The sequence below is a fragment of the Callorhinus ursinus genome, unplaced genomic scaffold (assembly GCF_003265705.2).
Source record: "Callorhinus ursinus isolate GAN/ISIS: 27379988/994484 unplaced genomic scaffold, GSC_fseal_2.0 scaffold4, whole genome shotgun sequence".
Taxonomy (NCBI): Eukaryota; Metazoa; Chordata; class Mammalia; order Carnivora; family Otariidae; genus Callorhinus; species Callorhinus ursinus.
The window spans coordinates 120,146,985-120,161,057 of NW_027397066.1; the positions used below are offsets into that span (position 1 = coordinate 120,146,985).

A 14,073-nucleotide genomic window follows, 5' to 3' on the forward strand; every position below is an offset into this window, starting at 1 on the left:
TAGTTTATTGTCCCAGTGATATCTTAGCAATGTGAAAACAGGTATTTTAGGAGGGAGAAAAAGTCGTCTTTTTATTTAGTAGTAATTTAGAAAGTCATGAGTAAATGAATGCCTGAGTAATGTCTGGTATTTATGTAAAACCCCATAAAATAATTAGTACTGCTTTCTTTTGGTATGAGGGCATGTTATACTTGTTTGGGGTATTGATTATTACAAATTATTTCATTGGCATTAAAATTTTTGTGTTTGTAAAAGGAGTAGATAAGAACTTGGAGAATTAAGATTATTCTGGGTAAGAAAGTCTAATACTTGTTACTGTGTAGCAGTTATTAGTAAAGTAGAAGAGTCCATATATTTTACCTTTAATATTAGTCTTGTGATGAAAAGGAATCCTTCTGTTCATTTGTAGACACAGAAACGTAAAATGGATGGAGCACCTGATGGTCGAGGAAGAAAAAAGAAGCTGAAACTATGAATACGTATTTGTTTCATAATCACTAACTTTAAACCAGTAGTTCTTTAATTTACGGGTCTTCATAAGATGTACTGTACAATGCTCAATTGTTATGTCATTCAAAGACATCAGGTTCATCTGTTTACTGAGCTTAGAAACATAGTATGTAGTTTCACTTTTTTAAATGCAACAGCTGTGCTGAAATTTTTTTTATCATTAACACTTGAAGTAATAAAACAGGCTTCATTTATTAATAAATGTTTCATTTGATTTATTTTTCTGTTATAGTTCCATTTGTGAAGATTGTGACTTTTTGTTTATCAGCTATAATTTCTACACTCAAAGCTTAAAAAACAAGGAAACAGCTAAAAAAAATAGCAAATAACATTTGTCCCTTTGGTCTTCACTTAGTTGTGTAATTGTTTTAATTCACTTTGCCTTTGCAGAAATTTGGGTATCTTTGTAGTGATATATAGAGTCTCATCTGGGAAGATTATGTAAATTGCATTCTCCTTGATTATTACATGGGTAGAATGGAACAAAAGGCAAGACAAATTATCATTAAATTCTATGCATATTTCTGTTATGCTTTCTGTTTCTGTAGTTGGTTCTGAGGTGTGAATATGCCCTATTCTGTTGGAAGACTGACCTTTTAGTTGTATAGCCAAAGACATTTAGTATTTTCTGGTTCCTTAAAGTGTTACTGTACTATTTTGTAAAAGGAATATTATTTTTTATTGTTTGGTAAATGTTTTGACAAATTACCTTCTCGAAGCAGCCACAACTTAGAAAGATAATGTCAAAACTAAGGTGGTTTTTTGTTTTTTAAAAAGACCCAGCCAAAACAGAGTATGGATTTGTCATACTGTTAAATTGAAATTGGTAACAGAATGCGTGTCCCCTTCCAGTTTACCTTGAGTTTTTAGAGTAATTGAAATTTTTATATTTTAAAATAATTTCTAAGTGTGAACGGCAAGATTGAGTATAATACCAGTTTTTATTTTCTATGAACAGACTTGATAAACTGGAGACCCTGAAGCAGGATTACCCAAATTGTAGTGTCAGGATTTTAGCTGTACCAGAGGCCTTTATGTGCTACACATAATTTGTATAAAGTTTTATATGTGCAAATTGGGTACATAAACAGTTCTCCATTTTTCTAAGGGAATGCAATAAATGTAGCATCGTGAATAAATATAACTTTTATAATCCTAAAGTGGTCTTTTCTTTCCATTTCTTTAATTTTCTTATTTGATTTTTCCCCCCTGAGGACATTATCTCTTTACCTTAGATTTCTTCTAAAATTTCTATCATTTGTCATTGTTGTCAGCCCACACATAATTGAGATTTTTATGTATAATGCTGATTTCTAAAGTATTACTAATACTGCTTACTTTTGCAAAATGTGGAGTTGTTGCTGTGTCAAGCAAAATCGAGTGTTTATGGTAAATTGTAATGAGTTTCTGTTCTGCTCCCCCCAGATTGACCTCGTTTTAACCTTGGATTCTGGAAACAGTTGTGGGTCTAATGTATTCAGAATTTGAGGAAATGGTACTTTTTCATGAAAAGCGCTATCATTCTTAAGAGGAGTGGCCTAATTTTGGACAACTACTTGGAAAACCATAAGGCTGAAGAAAACTATGGAAGTCACCAAAGAAATGTTTTCAGGAGGAAAAGAAACAGACTAATACCATCTGGTTGGGGTGGGGGATTCGGAGTAGGAGTGGGAAAACAGAGAGTGGGAATGTGTTAAAGGAATCACATATAGTGCTTAGCCCTTGAGGGCTCAGGGACTAAAATAGAAACATATAAAGGGAAACAGTTGAAAAAAGCATGAAAGAAAAATATCCAAATTCAGCATTGTAATTAGCCCAAGTATGAGACACTTCTTTTCCACGGGTCAGTTAGGAAGTTATTGCATATTTAAGAATAGAGCCATGATTCTGATTGTATTGCTAATTAAGAGAAGGAAAAATTAGCCAAAAGTAACTTTCAAAAGAGGGAAGTGGTAGAGGAGATAGACTCAAAATTGGAAACGAGTTTTTAATTGATAACCCTCAATTTTCAGTTGAAGAGCTAGGTATCCAAAAATAGGTAGAATAGTGCCTAAAGGCAACCTAGAAGAGACTAGGTAGTTCACATGGGTGACCAAGGTCACAGTAATCTGTTACCCAGATTTTTTTTTTTTATATTTATTTATTTGACAGGAAACAAGCAGGGGGAGTGAGAGAGGAAGCAGGCTTCCCACTGAGCAGGGAGCCTGATGGTGGGGTTCGATCCCAGGACCCTGGGACCATGACCTCAGCTGAAGGCAGACGCTTAACTACTCAGCCACCCAGGTGCCCCCAGAATATTTCATTTAATAATTAAGGTTTTATGTTATTTGTTGGAAAGGTTATATTCCCTTGGGAAGATATCCAGGTAAAACTAATAAAATATAATCATTACTTTCAACTTCAATATTTTAAATAATCAGAACCTTGGAGAAAAGAGATAATGGAAGTTTTTCCAATGGCAAACCTTTTAAAAATTTAGGACATTTCAGGGTGCCTGGGTGGCTCAGTTGGTTAAGCGTCTGCCTTTGTCTCAGGTCATGATCCCAGGGTCCTGGGATTGAGTCCCACATCGGGCTCCCTGCTCAGCCGGGAGCCTGCTTCTCTCTCTGCCCCTCCCCCCTGCTCACTCGCATTCTCTCTCAAAATTAAAAAAAAAATTTAGGACATTACAAATTTATATAGTAGACAAAGTGTGGTTAATTTTATAGCAGTGCTTGCATATGCTCATTACAGTGTTAGTTTTATTTACTTACGGAATCTGAACTAAGCAGCCCTAATTTGGGATAGTTGCATTTATGGACCTCTAAATGCCTTTACAGGATACTCTATGTTTAGTTAAGGGAGATTGATGAATGAGAAGTAGCAATATATTGGCCAGTTTTTGGTATCAACCAATTTTAGCAGTTTCAACTTTTTTCCAATTAGAATTATGCTTTTAAATATTATAAAAAGAAAATATATTTTTTAAAGATCTGCATGTCCTTAGAGTAATAGATGGGTTTAGTTCTATTTTAAGGAATATTTATAAATTCCATTTCTGAGGAGCTGCCAGCCCTTGACACCTTTGTTAGTATTTTTGTGGGCAATTCAGTGGGCGGTCTCAAGCTGAAACAGTCTGAAGAGGTTGAATCAAGTGCAAAATGATGGACTTGCTTTAGGCGTATGACAGTCTGTGACCTGATTCCTAGGACCATTTTCAAGGAAGGAACAGCTCTTTATAAAATAGCGTAACCTATTTCAGTATAAAGGCAGACCTCGGAGATAATGGGGGTTCAGTTCCAGACCCCTGCAATAAAGTGAATATTGCGATAAAGTGAGTCAAATGGCTATGTTGGTTTCCCAGTGCATGTAAAAGTTACACTGTGGTGTAATACCATTGTAGTCTAAAAAAGCAATACCTTAATACTTTATTGCTAAAAATACCTTCACCTGAGCTTTCAGCAAGTTGTAATCTTTTCGCTGGTGGAGGGTCTTGCTCAATGTTGATAGCTGCTGACTGCTCAGAATGGTGGTTGCTGAAGGTCAGGGTGGCTGTGGCAGTTTCTTAATGAAGTTTGCCACATGAAAGATTTCTTCCTCCCGTGAAAGATTTCTCTGTAGCAGGCAGTGCTTTTTAAGAGCATTTTACCCACATTAGAAGTGCTTTCAAAATTGGAGTCTATCTTCTCAAACTCCGCTGCTGCTTTATTAAGTTGATGGGATAGGCCAAGTTCTTTGTCATTTCAGGAGTCTTCACAGCATCCTCGTCAGTAGATTCCATCTCAAGAAGCCACTTTCTTTGCTCATGTAAGCAACTCCTTATTCAGTAAAGTTTTATGAGATTGTAGCAGCTTAGTCATAACTTCAGACCCCACTTCTAGTTTTTCCCTCCACCCCGACTGCAGTTACTTTTTCCACTGAAGTGTTGAACCTTTCAGAATCATCCAAGAGAGTTGTACTCAACTTCTTCCAAGCTCCTGTTACTGTTGATACTTTGACGTCTCCTCAATAATCACGAATCTTTTCAATGGCATCTAAAATGGTGAATCCTGGGGTGCCCGGGTGGCTCAGTTGGTTAAGTGTCTGCCTTCAGTTCAGGTCATGATTTCAGGGTCCTGGGATCGAGCCCCATGTTGGGCTCCCTGCTCAAAGTGGAGTCTGCTTTTCTCTCTGCCCCTCCTCACCATCTGTGCTCTCTCTGGCTCTCTCAAATAAAATCTTTAAAAAAATAAAAAAAAAATGGTGAATCCTTTCCAGAAGGTTTTCAGTGTACTTTGACCAGATCCATCAGAGGAATCATTATGCCAACTATAGCCTTATGAAATGTATTTCTTAAATTAAAAGACGTGAAAGTCGAAATGACTCCTGGATCCATGGGCTGCAAAATCGATGCTGTTAGCACGCATGAAAGCAATGTTCATCCGTCTATCTCCATCAGAACTCTTGGGTGGACCAGATACATTGTCAATGAGCAGTAATATTTTGAAAGAACTTTTTTCTGAGCAGGAGTTCTCAAGAGTAGGCTTAAAATACTCAGTAAACCATGTTGTAAACAAATGTGCTGTCATCCAGGCTTTGTTCTATTTATGGAGCACAGAGTACATTTAGCATAATTCTGAAGGGCCTTAGGATTTTCAGAATGGTCAATGAACATCTGTTTCAACTGAAAGTCAACAGCTGCATTGGCCCCTAACAAGAAAGCCTGGAGAGAAATGGGGAACAACTAGTTAGGGAAGCAGTGAAAACACACATAACATTTATCCATTAATTTTGCCCTCTTACATGGGCATGATTCATGGCACCCCAAAACAAAGTAACATCAAAGATCACAGATCACCATAACATAATGAAGTTTGAAATACTGTGAGAATTACCAAAATGTGAATCAGAGACATGAAATGAGCAAACGCTGTTGTTAAAAGGGCACTGATAGGCTTGCTCCGTACGGGGTTGCCACAGATCTTCAATTTGTCAATAAATAAACACAGACCTTCAATTTGTAAGTAAGTAAATAAGTATCTGCAAAGTACAATTAAATGAGGTATGGCTGTATCTGGATCCAAAATACACTTAGATTTGTGGCAGTCAGGTTTTAGAAATACCGCCTAAGAGTAGGTGGTTGCTGTTCGCTGGTAAACTTGCCCGCAGAAGCAGCGTGGGGAGCATTCTAATATCCTCACCGTGTACGACTCTCCTTTCCTGAAGCCACTTTTCTGCTTAGGTCTCCTGCATCGCTCAGCGGTGTAAGTTTCACTTGACAAAAAGAATCACCCCGAGTCGATGTATTTTGAAAATTGAGATCACAGTAATCTTTGGACTTAACAGTGATTAGGTGAAGGTTTTTGAACCTTTAGAACCATTTTGTTAGAAATGCAGAATCTAAAGCCTCATACCAGGGGCACGGGGCTGGCTCAGTTGGAGGAGCGTGCGACTCCTGATCTTGGGGTAGTGAGTTTGAGCCCCATGTTGGGTGTAGAGATTACTAAAAATCTTTTTTTTTTAAGAATTTTTTTATTTATTTGAGAGAAAGCACATGAGAGGGGGGAGGGTCAGAGGGAGAAGCAGACTCCCCACCGAGCAGGGAGCCCAATGCGGGACTCGATCCTGGGACTCCAGGATCATGACCTGAGCCGAAGGCAGTCGCTTAACCAACTGAGCCAGCCAGGCGCCCAGAGATTACTAAAAATCTTCAAAAAATAAGAAAGAAAGCTCATGCCAGAGGGGTTGAATTAAAATCTGCATTTTAATAAGATCCACAAAGGTGATTGATATGCACAGAAAAATTTGCAGAGCACTGCTTTAAAACATTTTGCCAAAGCAAAATGAAATCTTAATAGCTGTTCAACAGATACCTTTATATTAACATGACATCAAAGTAACATGGATTTTATTTTTTAGTATTGAATGATTTTCCTCACCTAAACTATGTCAGAGAAAATGCTTTTATCTGCAGACAGTTTTACCAGGAATTTCTCTGGTATGTTTCAATATACTAGCATTTAAGTCATTACATCCCAAATATATTAGAGCAGTGTTACTCCACTGTGTGGTCTGAGGACCAGCAGCAGTGGCAGCAGCTGGGAGCTTGTTAAAAATACAGATTCTCAGGGGCGCCTGAGTGGCTCAGTCGTTAAGCGTCTGCCTTCGGCTCAGGTCATGATCCCAGGGTCCTGGGATCGAGCCCTGCATCGGGCTCCCTGCTCCGCGGGAAGCCTGCCTCTCCCCCTCCCAAGCCCCCTGCTTGTGTTCCCTCCTTCACTGTGTCTCTCTCTCTTCAAATGAATAAATAAAATCTTTAAAAAAAAAATACAGATTCTCAGATCCCACTCTAATCTACAGAATCGAAATCTCTTGTGGGGCGGGGGGCTTGAAATTTAAGTCTTAAACTCTTCAGGTGATTCTTCAGGCATACTGAAGTTTGAGATGCGCTGTATTAGTACATCTCAAAATACCTGTTGGTTATTGTTTCCCTTTCCTTTAAAGGAAATAAATTATTGAACTTGTGATTGTGACTTGCTTTGTCTTACTCAAATTTATAAATCTAGTCATGAGACTATAAAAGGAATAATGCTGGGTGCCTGGGTGGCTCAGTCGGTTAAGCGTCTGCCTTCAGCTCAGGTCATGATCTCAGGGTCCTGGGATCGAGTCCCTCATCGGGCTCCCTGCCCCATGGGGAGCCTGCTTCTCCCTCTGCCTCTGCCTCTCTCTGTTTCTCATGAATAAATAAAATCTTTTTTTTTTTTAAATGGAATAATGCTGAGCATGTAGGTCATTCAACGAATGACACATGAACAACCTCATTCTCATAGTGGGCGCAAGGCACTGGTAGAGCTGTATACCACGTCCCCTTACAGGCATGGTGTACAGAGTGTTTAGAGAACTAGACTTGCGGACCATGATTTCGGATGACTGGGTCATCTCTTTCGTAGGACAGTTTTTAACATCAGAACATGTAAAAGTAATTCTCAGCACATTTATCTTGCTATATATTCTTTTAAGGCTTACTTTTAAATGGTTAATCTGGTTTGAAGTCATTAAAATACGTTCATATGTTGATGCAGACACAGCCAGATCTGCTTCCCAAGTATGGTCAAGCCCCACTTGGCAGAGAAGGTCCTTCAAACTTCAGCAGGCAGTTTTGACTTCTGGGGAGTCATCATAACTATATAATGGAGTTACTGTCTGATTGCTCTTAACACTGCTTACAGATGGGTCAGATTTCTCATCTGAGGCCTCTGAGCAGAAGGGAAGTCCATAATCTGAGGCTGCTCAGTAATGAGACAAAATGCACCCTCTAAAATGGATATGGTGCTGGTTTGGGTATCTGTACTTATAATTTCTAGACCCATTTGCTCATGAGCCTTGTCACCTGGGAATTAGTTTGGATCGAAGACAACTTATTTAGAGTGGTTTAGGGCGATATGTTGAATATTAGTGCCCCTATTTTTATCAGCACCTACATTTTGAGATGGGGTCAGGAACCCAGGATTGGCTCTTCCACTGTGTTTCAACCTTTTGCCCCGAGCAAAGGAGAATATGGACGGATGATACTCCAGACTCCTCTTTCCAAATGCTGTTTGCAGGCTCTCTTGATCAGACAGTGTAAATTGTGTGGATATACCACTCTCTCCCAGTTGTCACCTTTGAAGCAAACAAAAATCTGCTTTGAGGAAGTTTATAAAGTATGAGAAGTGATAGGGGCAGCGAAGTTGGAGGCTAATGTTACAGTGTGAGTTGCTGGTCATATACCTGCAGAGGACAGCAGAGGATTGGCTGAAAGCACCAGATCCTGGTGGTTTCCGTAGAGGAGGTGCTTCCTTGTGGCTGGTGGCTAACTGAGCATCAGAATCCACAGTGCCAAGTTTTCTAACTTGAGTCTCTGGGGATGAGCTTTATCTTAGAAGATGACATGAGATATTATTAGCTTTGAAACACTAGTATTAAAAAGTGAGTGGTCCATAAGTTTCTTTCTGACTAAAGCGTAAATTTTTGATTTCAAGAATCACCATTAAATAAAGTTCATGAAACTGGGCTTGACGTATCTAATTGGCGAGCCACATTGTCCACTGGTAGCAATATCATACCTGGTCATTCCCCCTTTTCCCTACTGACCGTAGAGTGGGTGTTAACATACAAACAAGAATTACATACCAGGATATTGAACCTGTGGAGTGGGGAGGGTAAGTCAACCAAGCAACCATATTTCTTATGTTCTGGAATATTTGGGAACACATTTACCTGTTTCTGTACATAGAACACCTTCTCAAATGTTGCAGTGTTGGACTGGGTCCACCTCTACATTACTCTAGATCATTGAACCTGAAAGAAAATACACAAGTCTGATGTCATGTTGACCACAGGGGAAAAGTCAGATCAGATGAGAGTTCTGTGCTAAAGTGTGTTCGTGAGTTTGGCACTTAGATTTTTTTTTTCTCGATGCAAAGCTAGTGATTGCAAGTGTTGAATGGGAAAAAGTCCTCAGGACCTAAAGGAGAAAAGATCACATCAGTTTCTTTCTCGAAATCCATGGACCCATCAGACGTCCAGAGCTCCTTTTTGGAGAAGAGGAACATCTTGCTATCGAGACCAAATTTAGCTGCAGCTGGGTCACTGACCTAATAGGTAGGAGAAAGACAGTTACATAATGAAACCCAGATAATTCAAAATAGAGTTGTGATTTATAATCTGAAATGAGTTAGTAAACAATATAAATCTTCTACTCTCATACACAAAGCTTGCCAAGCACCACGGTGAAAGTGGTAGATCCAGTGACTGTGTGGTTTAAAGACATGACTAACAGCACCATGTTAAGTATCTGAGCATTCCTATCCTAGGGTAAGTTACAAAGGATAGATACATATTAGAGATTAATGTATATTGGGGGATATAACTTCTTAAGGAACAAGATCTTTTCCAAAGTGTGAGTGCTAGTATTCCCGTACTGATCCAGGATTTTCTGAGTATCTAATAGGGTCAAAGGTACTTTTCTAGTGAGTGGAGACAACAGTAAGGAAGACCATACAAGTGTTTGGTATAGTATTTTGGAAAGCAGTATGGATCTGAACGCCTTTTAATATCTATGCATAAAAAGCTAGGCTTTGGGAATAAGTGAGCAAGATAGACACAAACTCCCATGGAGTTTCTATTAATCCTGGGGAGAGAAAGCATTTATATAAAAGAGTTTCTCAAATTCCATTCCATTGACATTTTGGGCAGGTCATTTACGGCAGGGCCTGTCCTGTGCACTGTTGGGTGTTTGGCCGCCTCTCTGGCCTCTACCCACTAGATGTCAGTAACACTCTCCCTATGGTGACAGTCAAAAAACCGCCTCCAGACATTGTCGAACGTCCTCTGGGGAGTACAATCCTTCCTGACTGAGAGCCCCTGATATGTAACATTTTCATGAAGTGGTAAATGCTATGAAGAAAAATAAAGCAGAGTTTAAAAGACTGGGGGATAATGAGGGATAGACAAGTGTTCTTCTGGACAGGAGGTTTTCTGAGGAGGGTCTCTGTCCACTTAAGCAGAGACATGAAGTGAGGGAGTGAGCTCTGTGTAAATAGCTGGATGAAATCTGCAGGCAAAGGAAACAGCAAGTGTAAAGCCTGTGAAGTCAGAGGAGGCTAGAATTATGGAGAAACAGCAAGCTAGACCTTTGTGGCTAAAAAGGAATAAGCCGGGGGAAGAGTGGAGTTGAGGCTGCAGGGACGGAAACTGGATAGTGTAGGGTCTTGTGGGACATGGTGGGAGATTGTGTTTTCATTCTGAGTGATATGAAGACAATTGAATTTTGAGCAAAAGAGCAGTATGAGTTATCTGTGGTTCTCAAACCAAATATTTTTAGTCTTCAAAATTAAATTATTCCAAAAGAAGTATAATTTATATTTTTTTCTAAAACATATTTATGCCTTCTCAAATTACTAAGATTACTACAGAGCCTTAAATATTAAAATGGTGATTAAGGACCCCTTATATACTGCTTAATTGTACATCTAGCAAAATAAAGTGCTGGTAGCTACTATAAACTATACAATATTGTTTTGGAAACACTTTGACATACTTTAACTGAATATATCCTGGGTTATATATTTTTAAAAGTAGCTGAAACACACCAAAAAGCTACGCTATATTTCTAAGACCTTCATAAAGCGGAGAGATGCAATGGTAGGTGTGGAGTACTTTGAACATGAATATAGGCCAGTTATGTGAACTGATCTGTAGTTATATAAGCTATCTTTGGCTTAGGTACATTTCTGAGTCTCAACTTTTAAAAACATGAAATACCACTTTGGTTTTCCAGAAAAATTGAGTTTAAGAAAAAGTCCATTTATTTTTTAACCCCTTTTTAGCCTTAAAAATCCCTTTGAGAGGCTGTGCTATATGCAAGTCAATTGGTTTGGGGTAGAACATGTATGTGGTTAGACACTCCTAAAGATACAGGGATTTGAGGAGGAGATTTAAACACGTGAATTGATAACCCAATATGAATGGATAAATCCAAACTAAGGAAATGCTAGAAAGCATGTATTAACCTAGTAGAAACCCTGAAATATACAGCTGTTACCAAAATATTCTTACCTGTTGGAACCTGATGTCAAGTTCGAAGGTGACAGGCTCCTTCAGGTAACAGGTAATAGGTAAGACATCCTTGGTGTGGAATCAGCGATACAAGGAATTAACTTCACTGTGTACATTCCAGAATAGCCTCGGATCTGTGCAGGTATTATTAAACAGGATTTGCAGCATTGGCTTGACTGCGATTATCAGAAGAGATTATGCTGTAAGAACCAACATTGTAGTGAGAAAAAGATAAATGATGGGATTCTAAATGGGAAAATAAAGAAGTGGGATAACTTATTGGTACACAGAAAATATGGGAGAGCATCATTTTGGAAGTGGACTGACACCTCACCTTCTCTGCCTACCTCGAGACTGACAACCTGCGGGTCCTTTGTGTCTGGAGAGGTCCCTGAGCTCTGATGACAGATTTCATCTGGGAGTATTGATGCTATGAGAGGACCGAGGGTCTAGGTGGTTGAGTGTAATTCTGTGGCACCCAGGATGGATGGGTCTTATCTCTAGGACATCGTTGTTTAGTACAGCATAGCCTGTCTCTCCAGTACCACAAAGTCTCTTGGAATTTAACTAAAGCTGGTGGCTTTATGAGGGCAAAAAGGGCTTTAATTAATGCTTGCAAAGTCTGATCAATTATGCATGTATTTTTCTTGCTACAGCATATCAGCTTTTCCGATGCCGTATTTTACAAGTTTTTTTTTTTTTTTTATTACTCTTCATCACTGAAGAACCCAGGATTTGAATGCCATACTTGATCATGATAGAAACTTCGTTCTCATCCCAGACTAAATCCGGTCCTGAAAAGTGAATTCACCGGCACATCAGAGATGAAATTCCAGTGCTGTGCTGATCTTTGGAAGGTGGGTCTACTCCTCAAGAGGCTCAGAGTGAAGGGGTATCAGGATGCGGTGCAGGTAGCACTTGAGAGGACGGAGAGGTGCTGAGTGGTTGGGAAAAGGATAGATCCTAGACAATCACAGCATCTTCCTGGAGCTCGGTTACGGAGAGCATCACTGTTACTCAACAGACGTGCTCTGGTTTCAAAAAGCCTAGAGAAATCCAGCAAAGAAGCAGCATTGCTTCTACAGACCATGGGTATTTCTCTATGGTGGATATTTGAATGTTTGTCAAAGCTTCTCAACAGACTGGCAACTTCTCTGGGTAAGGTGGTGCTGTTGCCCGGAAGCAAGGCTTACCTCGATTAGGCGTTCCAGCTGCCTTGGAAGCAAATCTCGGTCCTGAGGTTCACCGTCAGCCTGCCTTCCTCATTCATGCGCACACTGGTTGGGAATACAGTGCCAGAGCAGAGCGGAAAAGAGGAATATTGTTGATACAGGTTTCCTGTGAAAAGGAAAAGTTCTTACCAGCTTTCCTTCCTGAGTAGGTTGGTGATCAGCAGACTTTCTGACTCTTTTCTAGGAGCTGGTTTGGGGCCATTTGATCATCCTGACTTTGCAGGGAGTAACAACTCACTTTTTCAGTTTGGATGCCTTTTAATCCTAGTACATGAGTGTGTTTTCTTCTTAGTAGGTTTTCTGGTTGTAAAAAGGGTTTTTCCTTAGGGTACTCCCTCACCCTGCCCATTTCTTGCCCCTCTCTTTTTTGAGGAAAGTAATGGCACAAGTCCTGCAGGATACCTCTGCCCATCGGTTTCTAAGTGTTGCAGACACAGCAGTGTTCCTTCTCAACCTTAACAGTCCTAAAACAAGTGAGAGGGAGTTCCTTCAAAGGCCGACTGAGCATAGTTTCTCCACAGTAGGAATGAACCTTAAAAAAAAAATAAACCCCAAAAACGAAAAAACTCTTACATTTGCATCTTCCTCATATCTAGGACCCTGTGCTTGATAGGGGAAGAAACAGTTTAAGTAAAGTGGAATTGCCAATACTCCTCGAGATCTCCTCAATTCTCACCTCAAAGCTCTGACTCTGTGGCACTGCAGATCCCTGTCTCTCCACGGGATGGCAGTGTCACACCTGAAGGGGAGGTCAAAGTGTACAGCCACAAACCTAGACAGGGGTGCGAAAGGAGACAAAGAGGGGCGCACACAGAGTCACGTAGGACTGGACAAGTTTTAACACCTGATAAGAAGAATAGAGGGTCAAACCCTCTTAAGGATACGTTGAGGACATTTTTGGTTTTCTAGCACTAAGACTTTAAAACACAGGGAGGTAAACCATCCCTTTGGTTACAGGTAGCACTCCCTCAGTTCAAATCTCTTGATGCTCTTGCTTTCTTTTGCTTTGTCCACTGCTTAAGTTTCATATGACGGGTTGAGGTTGACACCAATGACTACACGCACAAGCACATTCTTCCTCGAGCAGTTGACTCTGCTTGGTTTCTGATTTGCAGATCTCAGTTCTGGATACTTCCTAAGAGGAACAGGTGCTTCTTGCCATTTTAAATGCCAGGCAACCAACAAAGAAAGGGCCTAAGAAAGTATTTCCTGGTTACATTATAGGTAAGTCATCTAAGGTAATTTTCAAAGCTTTTTGTGTCTGACTGGATATGAGTTCTCTAGATCTGTCCGACCTGCTGCTTATTTGCCCCAAAGGTGAGCATAGGGAAGCTCTGGACTCATGATAATGCACATAGGTACGTCTCAGCCTCACCAGATCCAGAATCTCCACTGGTCTCTCTTTGACTTTTATACTTGAGCCCATCAGAACACTGTACAGTTGACCCTTGAACCATGGGTCCGCCTAAACATGGATTTTTTTCCATCTATTGCGTACTGTAACTGTATTTTCTCTTTATGGTTTTCTTAATGTTTTTTCTCTGGCTTGCTTTGTTGTAAGAATACTGTATTAGATAATACATGTATGTAACATACAAAACATGTGTTAATCGACTTATCAGTAAGACTTTGGTTACCTGTTTCAATCCCCCATCTTTTAATCATTTCTCATTTTTGAGGAAATTGGGATGACGATCACATAGTTGCTTACTTGTAGGGGCCACTCTTACCAAAATTAGGGCAATTGGCGAGGATTTTTTCCAAGTTGGTTTCT

General features: G+C 39.8%; 1 protein-coding gene and 1 pseudogene across 1 annotated transcript in view; one reads left to right on the forward strand and one right to left on the reverse strand.

Annotated features, from left to right (window-relative positions):
- Positions 1 to 1,670, forward strand: part of SMARCA5 (SNF2 related chromatin remodeling ATPase 5) — a 40,567-nt gene extending 38,897 nt beyond the window's left edge. The window contains exon 24 of the mRNA XM_025874250.2: positions 410 to 1,670. Within this exon, the coding sequence (XP_025730035.2) occupies positions 410 to 475 (66 nt within the window). The 3' untranslated portion in view covers positions 476 to 1,670. The remainder of the gene's footprint in view (positions 1 to 409) is intronic.
- Positions 1,671 to 8,933: 7,263 nt separating this feature from the next.
- Positions 8,934 to 13,756, reverse strand: LOC141372546 (FRAS1-related extracellular matrix protein 2-like; annotated as a pseudogene).
- Positions 13,757 to 14,073: the final 317 nt, after the last annotated feature.